This window comes from Mixophyes fleayi, chromosome 3 (genome assembly GCF_038048845.1).
Source record: "Mixophyes fleayi isolate aMixFle1 chromosome 3, aMixFle1.hap1, whole genome shotgun sequence".
NCBI classification, from domain to species: domain Eukaryota; kingdom Metazoa; phylum Chordata; class Amphibia; order Anura; family Limnodynastidae; genus Mixophyes; species Mixophyes fleayi.
This window is the reverse complement of record NC_134404.1, coordinates 136151389-136176075: the sequence shown is the minus strand read 5'-3', so window position 1 is coordinate 136176075 and position 24687 is coordinate 136151389. Positions and strand designations below refer to the sequence as shown.

At 40.0% G+C, this 24687-nt stretch overlaps 1 protein-coding gene across 1 annotated transcript in view; it reads left to right on the top strand.

Annotated features, from left to right (window-relative positions):
• Window positions 1-24687, top strand: part of PSMD1 (proteasome 26S subunit, non-ATPase 1) — a 51818-nt gene that overhangs the window by 6242 nt on the left and 20889 nt on the right. The window contains exons 5-16 of the mRNA XM_075202384.1: window positions 107-312; window positions 486-629; window positions 1131-1357; window positions 2236-2296; window positions 3324-3452; window positions 7547-7635; window positions 7940-8018; window positions 8110-8283; window positions 8994-9105; window positions 9260-9456; window positions 10723-10818; window positions 15716-15780. Of these exons, the coding sequence (XP_075058485.1) occupies window positions 107-312; window positions 486-629; window positions 1131-1357; window positions 2236-2296; window positions 3324-3452; window positions 7547-7635; window positions 7940-8018; window positions 8110-8283; window positions 8994-9105; window positions 9260-9456; window positions 10723-10818; window positions 15716-15780 (1579 nt within the window). The remainder of the gene's footprint in view (window positions 1-106; window positions 313-485; window positions 630-1130; window positions 1358-2235; window positions 2297-3323; window positions 3453-7546; window positions 7636-7939; window positions 8019-8109; window positions 8284-8993; window positions 9106-9259; window positions 9457-10722; window positions 10819-15715; window positions 15781-24687) is intronic.

Below are 24687 nucleotides of genomic sequence, written 5' to 3'. Positions count from 1 at the left end.
TCATGACGCTAGAAAAGATGAAATGTATAAGAAGTCAGAGTGATGAAGATGTTACAAAATTGATTTAATGTTCGTGTTTAAAAGTCCTTTACGTTCTCTTGTGCAGCTAAATGCATTGACCATTACACAAAGCAATGTGTGGAGAATGCTGAGCTCCCAGATGGTGAGAAGAAGCCAATTGATGAACGCCTAGAAGGGATTGTAAACAAGATGTTCCAACGCTGTCTTGATGACCATAAATACAAACAGGCTATTGGCATTGCACTAGAGACTCGGCGGCTGGATATCTTTCAGAAAACCATTTTAGAATCGGTGAGACTTCTTTCACTCTATTCATGGTCCATGATCTTGTGTGTTGTAATCTGCTCTGTTTTTCTCTAATATACACTAAAACCTTCATTTGTATTGCTCATGTTTCTTAGTCATGTGAAGTACCTTTTTGCTTTATTTAAAATTGATATGTAACACATGCCCCTTCTCTGTAGAATGATGTCCCTGGAATGCTGGCGTACAGCTTAAAAGTCTGCATGTCATTAATGCAGAACAAGCAGTTTAGAAATAAAGTTCTCAGAGTCTTGGTGAAAATCTACATGAACCTGGAGAAGCCTGACTTTATCAATGTGTGCCAGGTAACTTCATTACCTTGTTCTTGGGATGCTATTGCTATGGAATGTTAGGGCTTTGTGAGTGAAAACTATTTTTGTTAATTAGTATTAGGTGACCCTTAACTTTTCATTCCTGTATAAACCATAATGCTCAGCAACTTATTTATTGTTGGCACAGTGGCCATAATTTGTCCAAATCTCTCCATAAGGATTGACTGCATTAATTTGTGTACCATAAATCTAGCACATTTGGAAAGGTTTCTAAAGACCACAAATGCAATACAAGTGGTGGATAGATTTACTTTCGTAACTGGTGGATTTTTGCGCACTGTTGACAATTTTTAAAATGTAATCTTTTATAGTCAGTGTTGTCTGTCCTGGTAGAGACTAATTCATTGTAGCACAGTTCATTGTAGCATTGTATGTGTGGAGACTTATCAATGAATGCTGTAGTGAGAATACGCTGTTCTGTTTCATCTCCTTCCATTAATGTAACTCCTTTTTCTTCTCACTTTCTCTCCCCAGTGCCTCATCTTCTTAGATGACCCACAGGCTGTTAGTGATATCCTGGAGAAGTTGGTAAAGGAGGATAACCTGCTCATGGCTTATCAGATATGCTTTGACTTGTATGAGAGCGCCAGCCAGCAGTTTCTGTCTTCAGTCATACAGAATCTCCGTACCGTTGGAGCCCCCATTCCATCAGTGCCAGGTTCAACGAACACTGGGACAGTGGCTGTGGCAGCAAAGGACAGGTGGGACTTGCAGAATTGGATTGCTATTAATTTTCAAAGCTTTAACAAGACAAATGCTAAATCTCATCATTTTAGATTGAGACCAAAGACTATAAGATATTTTATTTTAACCAATCATTCTGTATTTTTCATTAGATTTAATTTTTTATATAAAGCTACGGAACATTGGAGACTGGACTCTGAGGCTGTCATGATTTAGTCACTGAACTGAAGTATGAGCACTGAATCAGTTCAGTTTAAACAATTATTAGTAGAAAGTTTTGTTGACGGTACACATAAATTAAGAGTTGCAGAACCTAAAACAGAACTGAGCAAGTCCATTACAATTATATCTTTAGAAATAAATAACAATATTTAAAAGAATAAATTGAAATAATAATAATAATAATAATAATGTTCATTATAACTGAGAGCAATAAGGCTGGTTTATTCTTTCAGGCTTATATGTTATGTGGCAGAGATATTTAGATAATCAAACTCTTCGTTGAATACATAGAAGCGCGTGTAATATGGACAGGCAAAAGGTTTAATTGCACAGCAGCTTCGCATAGCAGGCAAGAGTTGCTTCTTATTTCCACTGCAGGCCCTGCCTCTTTAATGAGGGGTAGGTGGCATTGTTTGCCTCTGCCCAACAAATGCTGCACATACATTTAGGAGCACACTGCAGCTTGGTACTACCGTTGTTAAAAACTGCCGCTCAGATCATATATATATATATATATATATATATATATATATATATATATATATATATATATATATATATATATATATATATATATATATATATATATATATTACACACCACACACACACACACACACACACACATTCTTTTTAACCTTTACTACTTGAAATATTTTTCTTTCTCTTTGCAGTGAACCAATGGAAGCAGAGGACAAAGCTGGGAGCATGGTAGGCAGCAAATCAACAGACTTGGTTAGTGTTTCCACTTTTTATCAGCTTCTTTTAATTTGTTTGTAACTGTTTTTGCTGCTCTTTGTAACAAATTTCCAATAGCAATTGTACCATCAGTCACCCAAAAAATATTGAAAGCCATTTAGAGCTTTTTAGTAAATTTAAAGTGACGCATTTACGAACTATTATATACTTTGTTAAATTTGACATTTACTAAATATTTTAGGGACCTAAGTTTCTGCTTATAAGTTTCTGTAGAGCTGTCATTAGTCATGTAATTATTGTAAAAATTTTTTTTGTGAAAACTGTGCAGGAACTACCATTTTCTAACATATTGCCTGTCCTATATGCATTGTCATATCTGGCTTTCCTTACTTGTATGTGGCTAGCAGGATTAATCTCGGTGCACGTGCATTGCAAAACCTGACATGCTGTCCTTTCACTCTGCTTGTCATGGAAATAAAAGCTTTTATGTAAAGACATGGGGATAAATGTATCATCCTCCGATTTTTTTTCAACTCGCCGGAAATCGGCGAGTGGCTTGTTTGCCTTTACAAGCCATCGCCGCTCTAAATTTTCAATGCAAAGTCGCCGATTTCCGGCCAGTTGAAAAAATTGGAGGATGATACATTTACCCCGTAGTGTTAAATCTTCTAAGTTTTGTGTACTTCTAATTTCTTGAGACTCGTAGTGAATTTAAGTAAAACTCTCAGCTGTTTGTATATGGTGAATAATATTATTAGTATTTTCTTTTTAATTTAAAGTGTAACAAGACAATAAAAATAAAAAAATAAGTAACAAATTATAGCCCCAAATGTAAATACTATTACCTGCTTAACTTTATCCCACTCTTTGACATGTAATGCCATAGAAAGTTTGTTGCATGGAATCATAGACCTGATCGACATGCTGATGTCTAGCAGCTTATAGAATACTTTTATTAAACTACTTATTGCAGATCGGCTACAGACTCCTAGGCACTGGTTATTGATTTTGCACCAAAATTTCCCACAAAGCTTATGTATTTCATATATGTTTCTCTTTGTAGAGTCCAGAACCTAAAGACCAGATTTCAAAAATGATAAAGATCCTCAGTGGAGAGATGGCCATAGAGTTGCACTTACAATTTTTGATACGGAACAACAACACAGACTTAATGATCCTAAAAAATACCAAGGTTTGTAATGCTCCTAATGACTGTACTGTTCCTGTTGTATCTAGATTGATGGATCATCTTAATGTTTATTGGGACTGGTATGTACTTAACATGAGTTGTGGCATTGTCCATTATCTCATGCAGTCTACTGATATCCAAACAAAATGAAGCATGCATTGTGTTTGATGGAAAGTCTATATACTTTATTTTACTCCAATTAGTAATCTTGTTGGGAAATATAATAGCCGCCATAGCAAAATATGAAAAGTGTATCATAGAGAGGCAGTGCAAAAGTCAAAATTGCGCACTTGAGGTTGTTGTGCTTGCCTTCCTATCTGGATGTGTGAAATTAGATTTTTGACTGTGTGACATCACACAGAATTAATTGGAACAGTCAGAATGTATTACTTGTTTTGCACAGGAAGAGCTTATGTTCAATGTCATTTCACATATTTAAAATGGGAAAGTGCGTATCACATGTCGATAAAGGCAGTCTTTTCATATACTCTTCATATATAAGGGGCACAGTTTTTTTTGGATGCACAGATTGACCTTATCCTTCAGCCATGCAGACATCACTACATAAGGTTAAGCTCTTCCCAGTATACGAAACAGGATGCTTAGAAAACTTATGTTTCTGCTAGCTTATCTTTTCCTGGTCACTGATCTCCAAGTTTGCTTTGATCTCTTTGGACAGTTTCCCATGATGTTATTTGTCTTCAACTTGTTCTCCCAGATTGTTGTTCATTAAATTCTAGTCTTTGGGATTAAACTGATTTGATTACTGTAATGCAGGCATGGTATGCAGAAGTTACTTTAACTTCTTAGTGGCCACAGAGAAATAGTCTCATCTGTTGACGGGATTGCTACAGTCAAAATTGCTTCTGTTAGCAGATCATCTCAGAGACTCTTCTGAATACCTGAGTGATGTGGGTGCAGTTTCAACAAGCTCTAGAATCTCCTCTGCTATAGTTGCTAGGTGAGCACTTTGACTCCTGTCCTGGGACATGGACCTTGGGACCCAGAAATCTGTGGAAGCCCTTCAGCATGTGAAGACAGGTGTGGATGGCCAGAAGCCTGACAGGCTTTATCCCCACCCAGCTCAGGCTGTGGTGGTAGCCAGTCTTTGTTGTTTTGGGAAATGTTGGAAGCCTCTTCAGACCTGTGGGTACCAGGCATTATAGAGATGTGTTACATCCTAGACCTTCAGGGACTCCTGTTAAGAGATTTTTTTCCACCAGTATCCCCATGAAAAAGCAAAGTGTCTGGCTCTCAGGAAGGCTATTGTCTCTTATTTCTTCAGTACTGATCACACCCTGTCCCGGAACAGGAGAAAGCTTGGGTTTTTCTGAAACCTCTTCCTAGTCCCAAAAACCAGGAAAGTCTCTTTGGCCCATCTGAACCTCAAGTCCTTGAACACTTAGGTTTAAGATGGAGTTTCTCAGATCTGTTCTCAATGGCGCTGAAGGGTAACAAATAGTGTCCATAAACCTCAAGGATGCTTATCTTCATATTCTGGTCTGGGAGGGGCACCACAGCTGACTCAAATTTGCGTTTCTGGATTCTCTCAATTCAGGGCCCTTCTGTTGGTCTGACAACTGCTCCACGAATCTTCACAAAGGTCGTGGCAGTTAACCGTCTTGATATTTAAGTGAATCACCATTGTGCTTTGCCTGGACAATCTGCTCCTCAAGGCAAAGTTGTCCCCCTTGCTGTACATTAACCTGCACATAACTGCTCTGATACTGGAATGTTCATCTTTTGGTTGGTTTCTCAGCTCATCTCGCTGTACCTGGATAATATGCGCTTGTGGATCAGGTGGTGGCTTAGAGCAGACAACTTTGTGAAGGATCAACTGTTTTTACATCCTTGACAGGACCATGTTAATGATTGACATCAGTCTTCAGGGATAGGTGATAGGGGATGGTGGTGGTGTTGTACCTTTGGTCCAGGAAGAAGTCGAAGCTCCCCATCAATGTTCTGGACCTCAGGGCAGTGATGAGCAGATTTTGTCTGGCAACACCACGGCTTTGGCGTATATAAATCATCAGGGAGGAACCAGGCGCTCCTTAATTATGAGCCAATATTTCCAAATTCTGTCCTGGGCAGAACACTTTTTCTGTTAGCAATTTCAGCAGTTAATATTCTGGGTGTGAAGAGTGGTGAGGCAGGCACTCCAATCTCCCAGGGTATGTGGTCTCTTCATCCAGAGGTATTTGGTCAGTTGGTGCAGAGATGGGGCCAGCCACAGGTGTACTTGATCGCCTACTGGCACAACAACAAGGTGCCCACATTCTACTCCATCACCAGAGAACTGTTGGCATCCCTAGTGGATGCCATGATGGTCCCTTTGAACTTCAAGTTGGTCTGTCTATTCCTTTTGATGCTCCCTTGTGTTCTCAAGAGGGAGGGTGTTCTGGTCCTCTTCGTGGCTGCATTTTGGCCATGACTAGCTTGGTACGTGGACGTTCTAAGTATGTGGCAGGCCCAGGATTGTGACTTCCTCTGCAGGATCTACTATCTCAGGGTCCATTCCTTCACCAGGCTTTAATGGCATGGTTTTTAAAGCTAGGTTCTTGAGAGCCAAAGGTTTGTCCGAGGGAGTTATTCAGACTGTTAAGCCAGAAAGCCAGTGTCTGCACACAACTGTCACAAGATGTGGAAGACCTAAGTGTTTTGATGCAAAATGCAAATTATTCCACTCTTCATTTAGGCTTTATTTCTTCTTTCCTTTCTTATGCTTTAGTTCCGCTAAGGTTCAGGTCTCGTCTTTGTGTATTTTGAAAGAAATTGGCCCTGATCCCTGAGGTCCAGACTTTCTTATAATGTGTTTTACACATCCAGCCTCCCTATGTTCTTCCTATGGCACCATGGGATTTTTACATGGTTATTTCTGCTCTTTAAGCTACCTCTGTTTTAACCTTCAAAGAAAATTGACTTGAAGTACTTGACTTGGAAAATTAGTTTCCTTCTAGCTATTTCTTTGGCTAGTAAAGTCTCTGAATTAGGCAGTCTTGCGTACATCTTCATTGTTTCAGCCGAAGGTAGTGTCACGTTTCCATCTTAATCAGGAGATCTCATTCGCTCTTCAAGGGGGTCCAGTTCATCTGGTGTCCAGGAACAACTGGTTTTCCGGGATGTGGTCAGAGCACTTAGAATTTACATTGACAGGACTTCAGGGGTTCGAAGGACTGACTCCTTGCTGGTTCTCTACGACTTGTAGAAGCGGGGTTGGCCAGTTTCTAAGCAGACTATAGCCAGATGCATCACATCCATTATTCAGCAGACTTACTCTAGTTCTGGTCAGCTAGTTACAGAAAGTCTTTCTGCTCATTCCACTAGATCAGCAAGTCCTTCTTGGGCAGCACTTCACAGGTCTTCAGCTATGTCGGTGAGCCACCTGCACATAATTACCAGATTTTACCCTTTTTATATTTTTGCGTCCATCAATGCTAGTTTTGGACGATGAGTTTTGTGGTCAGCTACGTCTGAGTACCCTCTTAGGGTATCTATGAAATGTAAGCAAGATAGTAGTGCCCCCCAGATAGGATGTAGGAGTAAAGAGGATTTTTGTTTTTTTTTGGTCTGGGTCCAAGCCTTCTGGAGCCAAATTCAGCATGGGGGTTTATACCAGACCTCAGACTCAAGTTCAGCTGATGCTTTAAAAATTGGCTTACCTGGCCAGATTCAGTGATGCCACCCTGCCAGTGAGTATAATGTTAGATGTGAAGAAGGTCCACTTGTTCACACCTTTTTCTATTACATTTATGGAAGGCACACTTTGTATCACATTTGTACATTTAACCCCCAAGGTACGATTACCGCTCTGTAAGCTAAAACACATTTCACAACATGTGCAGAATGTCGAGGAGGGGTGACACTACCTTGTGGCGTCTCAATGGCATTTTGGGCAGTGGGATTTTTTTAAAAATTATTGCTGTGAAATAATTGTCATGGTATACTTTTTAAATATAAAATTATTAAAATGCCCTGGTACACACATCTTGCAAAAATAATGGTATCAGTATCCAAAAAATTCATTGTAAAATGAGGGCATTATCTTAGGAAATAATTTGCTTGCACTGAACATCAATTTTTTTTTTTTTTTTTTTCAGGATGCGGTGAGGAATTCTGTTTGCCACACAGCTACTGTAATAGCAAATTCTTTCATGCACTGTGGCACCACCAGTGACCAGTTCCTCAGGTAAGCTCAGCTGCATATCACTTTTTGTACTTGGAATCCTGCTATTGTCCACATAGCATACAGCACTATCTCTGACCATAACTATGTTTAATGATTTAACTGAAAAACATATTGTTAGTACTTTTATTTTGTGCTACATCTATGCTATCTGAATCCTTTCTTCTCCAGCACATGAATATTGTTCTCGTATACTCCATATTTATTTTGCAAGAGGGTCCAAAATGTATAGATAATCACAACAGTTCTCTCAATCTTATCACCCAGAAGAAATTGATGTTTATCTTTTCATTTTATTTCTTGATAGAGATAATTTGGAGTGGTTGGCAAGAGCCACAAATTGGGCAAAATTCACAGCGACAGCTAGCCTTGGGGTCATCCACAAGGTGAGTGATCTAGAACCATCAGTAGTAATATGTGGAGATAGTTGTAGAAAAACCTGTCAAGGCTTTAATCATGTCTGCTTTATTTTACTAGGGCCATGAGAAGGAGGCATTGCAGCTCATGGCAACTTATTTACCCAAAGACACATCACCTGGCTCTGCGTACCAGGAAGGGGGAGGCTTGTACGCTTTGGGACTCATTCATGCTAACCATGGAGGGGACATAATAGACTACCTGCTTAACCAGCTGAAGAATGCCAGCAATGATGTAAGATATTTGTAATTAACAAGAGAAAACAAATGGCCATATGTGGCCTGAAATATATACAAGAGTATTAAAGATTTGTTCATTAGAATTGTCTGTTTTGTGAATGTCCTTTTGAAGAATGGAGAGCCTTGTGTGGGGTGCCAGCTGGATATTGGACAGTGAGATGCAAAGATGCATCATTTTACCCTGTAGTAAAAGTGTTCAACCTTACAATCCATAATCATTAAATACTTTTAAACTCTTACTTTGTATGCACTACTTGATAGAAATGTCTGTTTCGTCGAGGAAAGTCCAAATTGTTTTCCCTAAAAAATACCTATTCCCAGATTGCCCCAAAATCAGATGATTTGCCTTTATTTAGCTGTTAAATTCTCTTCTGGTTTATGTTGGTAATAGTATGAAGTAAGTCAGTATACCTTAAGCAGATTACAAATAACGAAGTGGATCCACTTAATAGGAACAATACTGAGATTATATCTATATTTAACAACATCAATACAATGAAAAACACTACTATCCTAACTTTGGGGAGTACACTACACTTTTAAGATCAAATTGAAACAGGAAAAATAGATATCTCCTTTAAATCATGAAAGGTGTTTCCCTTGAGATGTGCAAATCATATCTTTGTGCTCACATATTGGAGACACATTATTGCTTCACACAGTTGATTTGTGGCTAATAATTATCCTCAACATGTTTTTCATCAGATTGTACGTCATGGTGGCTGCCTAGGCCTGGGTTTAGCTGCAATGGGGACTGCACGACAAGATGTATACGACCTTCTGAAAACAAACCTCTACCAGGATGATGCAGTGACAGGTGAGAACACGGTTACTTAAACTAGCCATTCTGTTTTGTTTGTACTCTCTTGTTACTATTTTTGTTTCTGTTTTATTATTACATATATTGTCAAATAATTTTATACAAGTATTTCTAGATTGCTAGTCACACAGTACTACTATTTGTCTACTAGGGGAAGCAGCAGGCTTGGCTCTTGGTTTGGTGATGCTTGGATCGAAGAATGCCCAGGCCATTGAGGATATGGTTGGATATGCCCAAGAGACACAGCATGAGAAGATCCTGCGGGGGTTAGCTGTTGGCATTGCTCTAGTTATGTATGGCCGTATGGAGGAAGCAGATGCTCTTATTGAGAGTCTCTGCAGAGACAAGGTAAGAGATGTCAATACAAGCTGGTCTATGTGTATTAAAACAAGACAGAGCCTTTAACAGAGCCTTTATTCCTTATAGGAAGAGAAAAGTAAGTCTTGCTAAAATCATATTGGTACACTGGAATATAGAGATCCTTTTCCTTGGCCAATAGGATACTAATATAGCAACGGTACAGATACTCTATACATATGTTTGGGAATGTGTGTGTTCTTTAGAAAATCCATTTGGATACAGAAATATTCAGTATACTCTCCAGGACACACATACCATTTGTCACAAGTAGAGGAGTAATACCGCTATATAAGGAGACCTAAGAAATTGTGAAATGAATAAAGATTTGTTTATTCTTTGATCTCCCTGAACTGTAGGATACTAAGGTTACCCCTAAGTGATACTTACACACATCCCATGTGGGCCAATAGAGGTGTCTGCTGCTTATATCAGTGTTTTATTTCACTAGTTTTCCAATATTCTTTTCATTTCTTTGATTTTAATATTTCGCCTTTAGAGACCTGTATAAAAATCTACTTGCTTTTTTTTTTCTTTAATAAATGTACAATAAATATGATTTTATGATTGTAACTGGACTGGAGGGCCTCAAAGACAAACGCTAATCTTGTACCTGTATGATTAGTTGGGAGAACACCCCCTTACATTATGTCATTTACAACTTGCATGTATAAGTGCGTAATCTAGAGATGTCCATTCCCTCGAGCGGACCTAACTCCCCTTTTGGGTTTTGTGTTCATAAAATTTTAATGGATCAGTTGAATGGCTGACTGGCTGGTAATACAATAAATATATTTAGTAACACTTTTTCAATGCAAATTGATTCTTGAAGGCATCATGTTTGTAGAGAACTGTAGTGTTTTAATGTAGACACGCAAGTAAAAAATCCCTCTGCTCTGGCGTCTTTCTCGTGATACCTCCTCTGGCTAGACCTCATTCCTGTAGAATTTATAGGACGTGCCTGTTTTACCTCCATGCAGCAGACATTTCTGGCTTCCAAGTAGTTCCAAGATTTGAGGCAGTGACAGGGAACATCAATTCTACTCTCAAATGGATGGAGCTAGGTAGTAGTAAAGTGCAAAAACGTGTGCTTTAGAGTTATTGTGCAAACATCCCACAAATTAGTGTCTGTAGGAAATTGCAACATAACGTAACCTGTGCTGCAATGCTTACATTTAAAGGCTTGTGTGTGGTATTAACTTGAATATGTTCTCTTCTCTGTTACTAAAAGTCCTGTCTTTCCTCCACCCCCCCTAGGACCCAATCCTTCGTCGTTCTGGCATGTACACTGTTGCCATGGCATACTGTGGATCAGGAAACAATAAGGCTATTCGTCGTCTGCTTCACGTGGCGGTAAGTTTACATTTGCAATATTTATGCTGTATTAATGTAAAGGAAATATTGCCAAGGGCTTGCATCCTTTGCAGATATTTTGCTCAAGGCTGTAACTTTATTTAAGGTTAAATAATTGTGAACAAATTGGAGTACATTTATTTAATATTATACAGCATTGAAGCTTCCGGGCCATCAGAGCCAGCTGTGCCATGTCTTTGTGGACAAATGGGCCCTGGCTGAGAAGATATTCTCAGGGGCAGATGCCAAAGCGGCTTCTCAGATATACTGGAAAGTTCCGCATACCAGGACCTCTGAGGCCAATTGGGAGCCAGTAGTATAACGAACAGTTTCACGCCATACCTTTTTTATAATTCGTGATTTTGATTAGGGAAAACATACACTAACCTGAACTGTCATGGCGTCTACTAAGAACGCCTGAGGATCCCGTGTCCTTGAACAGTACCTGTTCACCTTGTGGTTCAACCGAGAGACCATCATATCTATCTTCGGCTGACCCCACCTGTGGACAATTCGAGTAAATGCATCAGGGACGGAGCGACCACTCTCCTGGATGTATAGCATGTCTGCTCAAGTAGTCTACCTCCCAATTGTGTACCCCTGGGATGAACACTGCCGATGTGACTGGAACTTGTTGATATAATACCTCTGTCATTGCAAAGGAACTTCTGGTTCCTCCTTGTTTGATGCAAGCCACAGCCGTGGCTTTGTTGGACTGAATCCGAATGGGCCGGTTTTGCAGACAAGACTGAGCCTGTATCAGAGCATTGAAATTTGCCATTAGTTCCAGGGCATTGATCCTTTGCAAACAGAGATTGAGAGTGACTGCCCCCCAGCCTGAACATCTGGTATCTGTGGTTACCACAGCCCAATTCCAAATTGAGAGAGGACTCCCCTGACTTAGGTGTTCACACTGTAGCCACCACAACAGAGACAGACGCGTCTCCGCTGACAGCTGAAAAAACTGACCCTGAGTGAGGGTTTGATCTTGACCACTTTGCTAGAATCTCCAGTTGGAACTTTCGAGAGTGGAACTGAGCAAATGGATCTGCCTGAAATCGGGACACTATGCGCCACATCAGTTTCATACACTGCAGAACTGAGACTCGCTTTTGGGACAACATTGTTTTCACTTGGTGTTGAAGTGTCCAAAACTCGTCCATGGGCAGAAACATTTTATGGGCACTGGTGTTGAACAAAAGTACCAGAAATGCCATCCGTTGGGTAGGTACCAAGCTAGATCTCTTAAAATTGATGATCGTGTTTTTGCAAGAAATCCACTGTCAAAAGCAGATGTGACCGCAGGCGAGCAGCGGAATCCGTTTTTTGGAGTGCATTGTCCAGGTAGGGTACTGACCACTACCTTCTGTAACCTTAAATGTGCCGCCGTCACCTTGGTAAACACTCGAGGAGCTGTGGCCAGCCCAAAAGGAAGAGCCCGGAACTGATAATGATCCTGTTCTTCTGCAAACCTCCAGTAGGTTATGATTACCCTGCCAAATGGTACATGCAAGTACGCGTCTTAGATATCCAGGGAGGCTAGGAACTTGTCCTTTTCCATGGAATTTATAACAGGATAGATGGATTCCATCCAGAAGCTGGGTGCCCTCAGGTGAGTGAGGGTTTTCAGATTCAGAATGGTATTGCCTCCTGAAGGGCTCTTGTTCTGATACGGTCCCTGGAGGAATCTCCACCAGGTCTATGATATAATATCGGACACTACTACCACCCTTACTCGGGCGTCTGTGCTGGAACAGACCCACTACTCCTGAAATTTCAGCAGTTGGGCTCCCACCACCAGTGTTGGGGATGACTCAATTGGACACAGGATGGCTTCCTGTCCAAGCCTGTCTACCCCTTTGTCCTCCCCCTGCTGCAGTGTAGTTTGACTTCTTTGTGGTGCACCTTTTTAAGCGACTGACAAAGCAAAAGGAGCGAAAACGCTTGCCCTTCGGTTTGGACGTAGCCAGCGGCAAAACAGAGCGCTTACCCCTGATGCCTGGGAAATGTACTTTTCCAGCGCTTGTCGAAAGAGGACTGAGCCGTCATAAGGTAGGGACTCCAGAGCTTTCTTGGATTCGGCATCGACCTCCCAAGATCTGAGCCCTAAACTTCCGTTTCTGGAAAGGGTATAGTACAGACAATATCTACGAGGTAACTGAAACCTGCTATCAGGTTGAGCCTGGCTTCTTGCCAAATCTCCAACAACTGGGATGAGGATGGAAAAGTTACTGTTCACTTTTTGATCCTTTTAAACATAGACACCTAAATGTCTGGCTGCACTAGGTCCAAAATAATAAAAACTTGCCTAATTGCCAGAATCAGGGCTTCCACACCTTGTCCCCCAGACTGATGGATCCTCCCAGTCGGACTCGTCCTGCACTTCCCCATTCTCCTGTAAGGATGGGTTCCGTATCTGATTCCGCCCTGTCTTGGACCAGGGTATGTCCTAAACGTTTACGCTGTCCAGGGAAGAAGACACTCTGCAAGACCCTGTACTGATCTCTCCAAATTAAGCATCCAGGGTGGTTCTCTGGATGCTGTAGAAACATTTGATATCACCTGAGTCCTGTATTGAAGGAAGGGTGTCTGAGGACTGTAAATACAGGGAAGAGGAGGTAAAAATCTCAGTACCTACCGTCCTTGAACGTGTAGTCTCTCTTTAGTTCCAAAATGGTCCTTACCAGTTCTCTAGCTTAAGCTGACTTTACCATATCATCTGCACCCCCCAGCAGAGCATTCAACCAGGTTCTCAGACTCGCAAACCGTGCACATGCTTTCCGGATCTGACTGCCCACTAGCTAATTTAGCTTGGCACCTTGAACAGGTAAAGTACGTTGCTGAGGAACCAGCAGCAGCCTTGGACCTGGAACTCTTCCCTCTTTATGTCATTTTAGACAAATAGGAGATAGAAGGGGAATTAATAACGACACAAACTGTAGAAAACAATATAACCAGAGAGTGATCTGACAGGTAATACACACTTTTTGTATCCTCTGTGTATATTTGTAATGCAACTTTATGTAAATGACAGAATAGTGATCTATGCAAAGAACACACTGTGCTCAATTTACAAGATAAAATACAGGAACAAAGAAAATCTAAACGGTGATAGATTGGCACAATCACACTGCAGAAATTGCTGTGGCTCTTCCCCAGGGAAGTGCTGTTGAGGCAGTACTATCTAAAATAGCGTCAGCCTGCAGAAGAAAACGGGAAACAGAGCGAGATGTCCGTTTCCTTTCATACACCTCCTCTATTATGGCTTGTCTTTCAAAAATGATGCCTGAATTTACAGCAACTGGTGGGAGCTACAATAGTAATTGCCCTTCACCAGTACACATGCCCCCACTACCTGTATGTCCACCGCTGTTTGTCTGAGGTCCAAAACGTTACCGGGGACAGGAGTGGGCAGGAACCGCCATCAGCGCCGTCAGGGGGACTGGTACTGTTGCTGCAGCTCCTAGTGCGACTCACTAGTGATTGCTGCCATGGGAACAGCTGCTGGGTCCCTGGAGACAAGATTGTGCCAAGTGACCCTTTTACCAGGAGCCCACTATGTATCACTGGACGTTGCTAGCATTATCCTATTTTAGCAGAAAAAAATAACAAAAAACCTAAGCTAGACTAAAACGTGTGCCCTACTTGTAGGCACTATTAAAACTGAAGATATCCGGCCAGAGGAGGCATAGAGGGGAAGGGAGCAGGCTAGACAAATTTACTAGTGCCTTTACTCCACAGCGCCCTCTATACCCTGTGGTTAGCAGTGTTCCCCAACTGTATGTGCTAGAGAAATACCACTTGCCATATAGGCCAACAATTTATATTTTAGTCTCATCAGACCAAATGACACATCTCCATAGTATCTTCTAGATGGGGTTATGCGGACAAGGATGATGTGGGTTTTTTTTCTCTTCAATCAGGGTTTCTTCCTTGTGACCCTCCCATAAAGACTTATTTTTGTTGACTGCCTTGGAGAATTCTCACCAATGTACATTACCTTCAATTGCAACCACTGACTTTTGTGGCTCTTTCAGTGTTACAGTTGGCCTCTGAGTAATTTCTCTGAGAAATGTCCTTCTTATCCATCAACCTCTCCATAATCGTATATCTTCACACTCTGCCTGTGCAAGACATGAGTGGATGTCAACTTTTATAAATATGCTTCCATAGTAGAATGGTAGAGGATGGTAACAAAAGAAAGAAATATTGAGCTTGCATACACAGGTTATGAATCGTTTTTTTTTTTTTTTTTTATAGTTATGTTTTCTATTGCATAATTTGTGCAAAAGTTTTATTTTAGTATCACATGGCAGGACAGCTCGGTGGCAAGTCCTATATTAAAAATCTGTTTGAAAGTTGAACTCTGGGGCACCAATTATGTTTTTCTTTACTGTCCTTCTGTTTCATGTCATTGTATGTAGTGTGTTTTTGTCATTATCCAGTCAATGTACAGTTATGAGTGACAGGTCATTGCTTTCTAAATAAAGGATTAGCAACATGGAGAATTTTTAATTGGTGACTTAGACCTCTGCATATACTTAACGAAGTAGGGACAAGCATTGCTACAAAATATTAAGTATAATGCAATAATATAGAAAAGTACAAATATATGAAATAAATTTCGAGGTGATATATATTTTTACACACTGTTTATATTAGAAGAGGTATGTACTATATAGACATGAAAATCTGTATGTGATTTTCCAAAAGTTCCCTACGTCATGTACTAAGCTTTTTTCGCTGCAATGAAGCACTTCAGGATGTTGAAACGTACCAGCAACTGTCAGCTTCTTTCTACTGAGTAGAATAAAAGATCTGTGTTTAGTATTGGTTTATACTATGTTAAAATAACACTACTGTTTAAGCTTTGTGTTCATCTTTCTCTTGGTATTAGGTGAGTGATGTAAACGATGATGTTAGAAGGGCAGCTGTGGAGTCTCTGGGATTCATCCTGTTCAGGTCTGTGATTTATCCATTCTCTACATTATCCCATGAATAACCCGATGCTCTCATGCTCTTGATTGATCATCTGGAACAATTATGTGGTATACATGTTTATCTAACTTTTTTTAACATTCTTTTGAATATTTAAATATGTTAAAATATCGCTTCCAACAAATGTAAGAAGCTATTTGATTTCTTAGTCCACCTCTCGCCAATGTACTAGAGTTCAAATGCCTGGGCTGGAAATGAAATGCATTTGTGTAACCTGGTCATCATTTTATAGCCAATGCTTGTATAGCAGCACTCTTTTCAGTCTTTTCTGGCAAAACCAAATGTTGCATACAAGATTCTAACGAACACTGATCTTTGGTAATGCATACGTTTCCAAATATTCTGCCGCGTGAGCTTCCGTTTTCCTTTCTTCAGGACAAAGAGCTTAAATGCTAACTTCAAACACTCCTGCTCTTGTAAAATAGTATCTGGCATGTAGGCAGAAAAAAGGTTTAGCAAATGTATAATCACTACATGAGATACAAGTGCCTGTACATGGTTTGATGTTTGGGTATTCTTTCCACTAATATGACATTAAGACGTAGCTAAAGAGCAGCAAGACACCTCAGCAATGGGACGTTTTAAGAGACTTTGGCGTTTTCTCTTGTTTTGGTAACTTATTGGGGCAGCTTGAAGAGGGGAACTGCTTTATGGTGTCCTCTAATTGCGTGAGTGTTTTTACAGTTCTACACTACTAGGTTTGTCTTTGGTCTGTACCTCACAATGGCCAATCATTTCCAATGTTTACAGGATTTTTATGCATAATGTGTGTTGCTTGGTGGTAGGGCTTAAATTCAGCTTCAGTATTTTTCAGTGTAGTGAAGTCTGCACTGATCCTGAATCTGTAACTCCTGCCACTTGTCTTATGTACGGAGTAGAGGTGTAAGCAGCAATGGCGCTTAAAGTGGTGAGTGTGTACCGCCTGGAACAAGCTCCGTATTGACTGAACTTGCTCAGGGAAGGCTGGTGTTTATACAGCCGGTGACAGCTCTCCCGGGATGAGATACAGGCTGGGCTGGGCTTGGAATGGTGTGGAGGCAGACTTGTTAATGGTGCATTTAGGCTACAGGTAACCCTTTCACTGCATGTGACATTCACATCTACAACAGTAAATTCTTGTTTTACACACACATGTAGTTTATTAGTGATAACTGTGAGCATTTTAAAAATGAATCCCTCAAGTAATGTGCGTCTGCTTTCTTTTTATAACTTGTTTAAATGTTATGTATTTTTTTGTTTTTTGAATTTGCACTGTTTTTCATGATTACATCTGGCCTTTTATTCTCATGCTGTAATGTGGTGCTGCACAGCAATTTCCTAGTTTAGTTGGATAGTTGTTAAACGTGCATGCTGCGGGGCCAGCATTACACAGAAATCATATCCAGGCTTGGGAAGTTCACATGATGAAAATGTTTGAGGGCCACTTGTAGACAGGGTCTACTTATTCAGTCCTGTGTTGCTAATACACCAAATTGGTGTGACAAATGCCCACATGTTTTACAGGTTCAAGTGAAAACCAAATGTTACTCAACCTTTTTAATACATTGTAGATTTGTATCTCCTAGGTTTTTGTTTTGTAATCTGATAATTAGTTTGGGTGCTTTTAGGTAGACTGGTTTCAAATGTAAAGGACCAATGAACCCCAAAATTGGAGTTGTCAGATAAGAACCATAAAGGTAAAATCCATTGTTCAGTGGTAACCTTACATTTTGCTGTAGGTTTGGTAAGAAGTAAAGTACCACTTCCCCTCTCCACTTTAGTTGAAGCTCCTCCAACATTTTTAGGATGTTATCCTGGTGGAATCTCTTACAGGTCAATAACCTGAGAATGCCTTTGTCTGAATTATTGAGACATCACTGGCCCCGCCACTGTTTGTATATCAGACCGTACAGTGCATTTCTGTACAACAGCTCTGCAAAGTTGTCACTCAAAACCTACCTGCTAAGTTAGAGAAGCCCCTTCCTCACATTGCAACCACCTGCAATGGCGTGTAAGAGAAACATATTTATGTTTTATGTATATTATGACAGCTCCGTAATGCTCAGGAGAATCTTCTGATTCATTGACATACTAGAGGAGGGGTAATGGCTAACATATGGCTACAGTACAACGATGTATCAATTTGTGTAATTATAAGGATATTGGGAGTCTCCAAGGAGACAGACTTAAGTCCAAAGGATGAGTTCTTGTATACAGGTCATGAAACTCCGAGATGACTTCCCAGTAATCCAATATATTCCTTATGATAGATGCCGCTGTAATCATGTCAGTACTTGCCATTTATGCATACACTGAATTTACGTTGCATGTTTATTGCAAAAACATATGCCTAACTGTAAAATTGAAGTTTGCTTTTGTGTATAGAATACATTTTTTTTTTCTGCAAACATTGAGTTTGAATAACTGTACCAGGTCCACTGGATGAATGTGCACATATCCTAAGGCATGATGTGGAGCAAAGGCTGGGCAATAGGGCTTTGAACAGGCAGATATTTGGTTTAATCGCTTTGTGCTGGCCAGATAGACTACTACTTTACCATATAATGAAAGCATGAATTTCATTCATTTAAGGAAACTAAGAAAACCATTTAGGTATTAATAATAATAAGAATAATAATAATTTGTTCTAATCGGATCAAAGGAAGGCTTTCTGTGTTATTTGCCTTAGTACCCAGCAGATGGTGCTATCTTGCCACAATTCTGTGTCAGTTTCTTGCCAACACAGGTCAGCTCAGATTGATTATTCTCCGTAGCCTTACATATACAGAAGGGAAATTCCACACGTGCCTTCCGTGGTGTGCAGTCTAGTGTACAGATCCTATGGCATTGCTTTCGACACTGTTTTGCCACCCTATACATAACACTGTACCGTTAACACTTATTCTTGCGATATCCCCAACCTCAACTTTTAAAAATCAAGGCTATACATCCATTACTATATGTAACTGTTATACATCTGTGCTTTGAGTTGCGTTTTGCACTTTCTTCTAACTGTAGTGTTTGTACAGAACCCTACAAGAAGGCTGGAAGTTTGAGATTCCTAAATTCCCTAATTTGCCACTGTTATAATAACTGAAATGTAAGCATTCAAAATGCCTTGGACTTGGAAGGGTTATGTAGATGTGTTTAGCTTTTCTGTGAATGTGAGAGAGGAAAGAATGGAGCCACTGGGCTAATTGGAAGCAGTTAGCGGTGTAATGGTTGAAAGATGGTTGTGCCAGCTCCATGAGTCACCAAATATCAGCTATATGCAGTCATTTGGGGCCAGCTGGTTTAATGGAGAAATAACAGAGACCGCTGACTAATTTTAATTCCTGTATTGTCTGGGAAAGGAAGTCATATACTGCAGGCATCCAAGGTATTAAAGGTGAATTGCATAGGTTACAGATCATCAGACACTTATGTTACACAATATATTGAGTCTGAAATGTGACTCATTAATAAACATGTAAGTGGATCTTTTGAGCCTATGAAAAATGTGCACCAAAATACGTAAGTCTTAGGGGTATATTTACTAAACAGCTGGTTTGAAAAAGTGGAGATGTTGCCTATAGCAACCAGATTCTAGCTGGCATTTATTTAGTACATTCTTCAAAATGACAGCTAGAATCTGGTTGCTATAGGCAACATCTCCACTTTTTCAACCCTGCAGTTTAGTAAATATATATCCCTTAGACTTGAAAGGGTATTGTTCTCATTTTGCAAGTTTATATGCAAATTATAACTACAATTACAATACAATTATATATTATGGTAAAATTGTGTGCTGTATTCACCCATTGTAAGCCAATCGTTTTGGGGACACTGTACACTTACTCTCACGCTATCATTCTTAGTGCTTTTGTTTTTTCTCATCTCGCTTTTAAAAAGCAATGAATCCGTCTCTTAAACAAATGCACCTATGTGATGCTGTAAGGAATTAAACAGCAGCTCCTTCCAAATGCTTGAAGAGGGTCGCTTGCATCCAAAAAAGGCCTGGGATATTGAGGTGAAAGATGAGCTGGGAGATAAAGCTCCACTAAATCATTTTTTAAGTAAATACATCATTTATTGTGCACTGGAAGTGAGGAGGCCACAAAATGAGCAGGGACTTGGGTAAGAGAGCCAAGATTGGCATTGGTGGGCTAATGATCCTGCCATGAGTTTCCTTTTGTTCCATGTCCGTCTCAGTCAGTAGCCATACTTTGTTCTATATTCTTTCAATATTTTTTAATGTTCTAATATATGTAAAGTAGTCCTAAAGTGTCTGATACCAACAGAATACTCTGATTTATATATTTACAATGATATTCACCACAGTATAATTTGTTCAAATATTCTGTAATAAATGTAGACTGTCAGTTTACTTGATATGCATTAATGCATTGCATTTCTTTTATCAGCTCTAATATCACTTATTATTTTAGTTTTGTAATGTTTTAAGCTTAGTAAGTTAACTTGCATGCATAAATTAAATAAAATTAAGTTTCTAGGCGTGTTCAGTTTGTGAGGCACACGTTGTTGTGTCCTGTTAGTGATCGTCTCTCTGTTTGAAATCCTTAGTTTGACCAATCTTCTTGGATTGTTTATTTGGTACAGTTTTGTTTTTTTTTTGTCTTTTTTTTATAAAACAAACATTTACACAGCATGAGGTGTAGGAGTGAACTGATGAGCTTTCCTGGCTCCCTCCTGACATTCTGCACATAATTTTGCCATGCAGGGCAGGTGCATTTTTCTGGGAGGTAGGATATATACAAGCTTCTGGAAATAAGGTCAACTGCCTTCCTTGTTCAAGTCTCCGAAAGCAATAAAAACATAGTCACTAGGTGTATTCAGCTTTTGCTACACTACATTGTTTAAGAAGGATTTTTGTCTTTTGGGGTTATTACAAGTATTTTTTCCTCAATACTTTTATGTAATACCTTTTCTAGTTTCAAATCAGAATTTTTAATATTATAGGTTGTGGGCATCATCCTCTTTACTAATAATAGGCAGTGTTTAGTGTTGCGAAAAAGGCTCTTATGAACTTCTCTAATAAGAAATCCCATTAGCATTTTGGGCTAAGACACTTTCCAGGACAAAATTGAAGGGAACTTCAATTTGCAAGTTTGTCTGCTTCCTAATTATTAGGATGAGATGCATGCAAGTGAAGACTTGAATGGCTCTAGCCTCTAATCACTTTCCAGCTTTTGCAAAAATAATCTGCCAAGATACTCTGATAGCAAGGATGTAGATCAGGGGTCTGCAACCCCCGGCACGCGGACCACTTCTGTCTGGCATGCCGAGCTCTGCTGCTGTCAAACTGACACCCTAAGGTGGCTGAAACGGAGATGCATGCGCACATCGCCGGAGACGCTGCAATCACAACTCCCGTAGCCTGGATATAGCCATCCTCAGATTGATAGGGAGGTAAGGATGAGACTTTCAAAGGCTCCGGATCTACATCGTCACGAATGAGTAAGTCCTCCTGTTTTTACTCGGAACCGTTCGTATTTTGGAACTTATTATCATATTGGATTTGAACTAAGCTACTATTGCCTTTAGTACATTATTGCAGGCTTTGCATGTTTGACTCTACACAAGTCTACTTGAATCTACAGCCAACTTGGCTTATTGTGGACTACTTTGTAATATGCAGACTATAAGGATTCAAGCGTGCTCTTAAGACTCACTTCTTTATTCAAGTCTATCAGTCCTCCTCCTAACTCCCTTGTCCCGGCTCTCTCCCCCAATTAGTACCACCCTATTTGTGTCTCCCCCTTTCCTTTAGGATGTAAGCTCTCAGGAGCAGGGCCCTCTTTCCTTATGTGCTCCTTCTACTATTCCATCATCCTCTGTCCCTCTTGGCCTGCATCCCTAGCCCTATTTTATTAAGCTACGGCCTACTTCTCGTTGATTTCTACACATACACTCCAAAAGGGACAGGGGTCACCTATTAATCTGCCTCCTTTTGGCAGCTTCTCACTACATATCTACATAGGGAGCGCAGATGACCATTCCACTTGCTATACTATGAGGCCGACTATGACTGGGGGGCACAACTGAGAGGCCGACTATGACTGAGGGGCACAACTGAGAGGCCGACTACTGACTAGGGCAGGACAGTAGATGTGGTCTACTTAGATTTTGCAAAGGCCTTTGATACAGTGCCACACAAGAGGTTGGCTTACAAAATAAGGGAACTGAGTCTAGGAATCAAAATTTGTACTTGGATCGAAAACTGGTTAGAGAATAGGGAACAGAGAGTTGTGATAAATGGAACATTTTCTAATTGGTCAAAAGTCTTAAGTGGAGTAACTCAAGGTTCCGTGCCACTCCTTTTTAATATATTTATTAATGACCTTGGTGATGGTTTAGAGAAAAAAGTTTCTATTTTTGCAGATGACACTAAACTCTGTAAGGTAATAAAATCAGAGCAAGATGTAGCTTCTCTACAGAGGGACTTAAACTGGAGGATTGGGCAGCCAAATGGAATATGAGGTTTAACACAGATAAATGTAAGGTTATGCATTCAGGGATCAAAAACAAGAACGCAATCTATAAATTAAATGGAATTAATTTAGTAGAATCTATAATGGAAAAGGATTTGGGAGTGCTCGTAGACTTGGCAATAGTGCTCAATGTCAAGCAGCAGCTGCAAGGGCAAACAAAGTATTGGCATGCATAAAAAGGGGCATAGATGCAAGGGAAGATAGTGTAATTTTTCCACTGTATAAATCATTGGTAAGACCTCATCTTGAATATGCAGTACAGTTCTGGGCACCACTCTATAAAAAAGATAATTTGGAACTAGAAAGGGTTCAGAGAAGGGTGACAAAATTGATAAAGGGTATGGAGTCATTAAGTTATGAGGAAAGGTTAGCCAGTTTAGGCATGTTTATTTTAGAAAAGAGGCGTCTAAGGGGAGATATGATTACTATGTACAAATACATTAGGGGTCAATACAGAGAGCTTTCATGGGAACTTTTTACCCCAAGGACCATACACAGGACACGTGGTCATCCCCTAAGGTTAGAGGAGAGGAAATTTCACAACCAGCAAAGGAAGGGGTTCTTTACAGTAAGGGCAGTCAAGATATGGAATTCATTGCCAGGGAAGGTTGTGATGGCAGATTCAATAGATATGTTTAAGAAAGGGTTAGACAATTTTTTAGCGGAAAGGTGTATCCAGGGATACGACCGTTAATTAAAATGAAGGATAGTAGTGGATATAGGGTAAAAATAGGACTGCAGTATTGAGTCTGGGGGGATTTTCACAATTGAAACAGATTGGCGGTTGCTTACTCTGGATTAATTTCAAATATAAGTACAGGATCGCAGGCGATCCAAAATAGGTTGAACTTGATCGACTGGTGTCTTTTTTTTCAACCTCATCAACTATGTTATTATGACTGGGGGGCACAACCTAGAGGCTGACTATGACTGGGGGGCACGACTGAGGGGCCGACTATGATTGGGGGGCACAACTGAGAGGCCGACTATGACTAGGGGGCACAACTGAGAGGCCGACTATGACTGATGATATGAACTGGGGCACTATTTTATGTGGCATAACATGAACGTTTATTTGTCCGATTACTATTCATTTAATGATATTTGTGTTACAAAATAAATAAATGTTACATAAATATATATACACAGTGGTTGAAGTGGAAATTTATAAGTGGCAGTATGGTTAATGTAAGTGAATGAAATTTGATAGTCAATCAAAACAATAAATAAAGAGGTGTATGGCATACCACTGTATAACAGCACTCTTCGACACACACACACACACACACACACACACACACACACACATCAATCTATCTATCTATCGATCTATTTATATATCTACAACTGGCACACCTGGGCTTGAAAAGATTTTTGCCAGCGCACTGATGGCAAAAGGTTGCCGCCCCCTGGGGTAGATAAAGAGGTACCAACTTCTCTGGGGCCTCAGTTGAGGAGACATGCAATGGCCCCTCAGCTGCTGGACCCTGTGAGTAGAAGGTGAAGTGCAGGCGCAGTGGTTGGAGAGAGAGGAAGCGGCTAGTCGGCTGGATCCTTAAGATCTTGTTGACCGCTTTAAAAATGTCAAGTTCTCGTTACACACCTGTCTGCTAGGCATGGGCTAACAACGGGACAGATACAATCAAGGGAGTTACATGTTACAGAACAGTTTTTCAATGCAATAATTGTCATTTGATAAATTCTAATTACATAAACTGACAGACTTGAAGAGCAAAGAATCAATGGTAGTTCATAAATACAGCTTTTTGGTGTGGATACAGTGGTTAAAATGTATTGAATGTTGTAAATTATATACTGTCTCTGTAATTGTTTCATACAGACATGTAAATTCACCAGTCTCTCTTTTTATATAAATGTTGGGAGTGCTGGTATAGAATACAAACACTAGTTTGATTTTAAAACCAGTATAGGTTTATTTGTTAGTCTTCAGTAACTAACAACAATAATTACAACAAGCTGAGCAGCCTGACAAAGTGGCTGTACTCAGTGTGACATCCTGCCATTTTCTCCCTCACAGCTAATTGTATGAGAAGTCAGCATGTGCACATGGACAGTTGATAGGATGCTATACCCTGTGCAGAGTAATGTTACTTCTTACTGTAGTGACAACCTGTGGCTCTCCAGCTGCTACCTACAACTGCCATTAGCCTTAGTCAGCCACATTTGTCTTAGTGTAAGCACTACATTTGCTAAGTTGGAGTCTGCAAAAATGAAGAGAGGACAGCAGCTAATGTTCTGGTTGATTAATTGTAAAACCACCTAAAACCAGACATTTGGATGAATTGACACTGGAATGTTTTTTTTGAACTTGCAACTTTCCAGAGTAGTTCTATGGAAATATTATTTCAACCAATCTCTATTTACAGCCTTTCTCTGACTG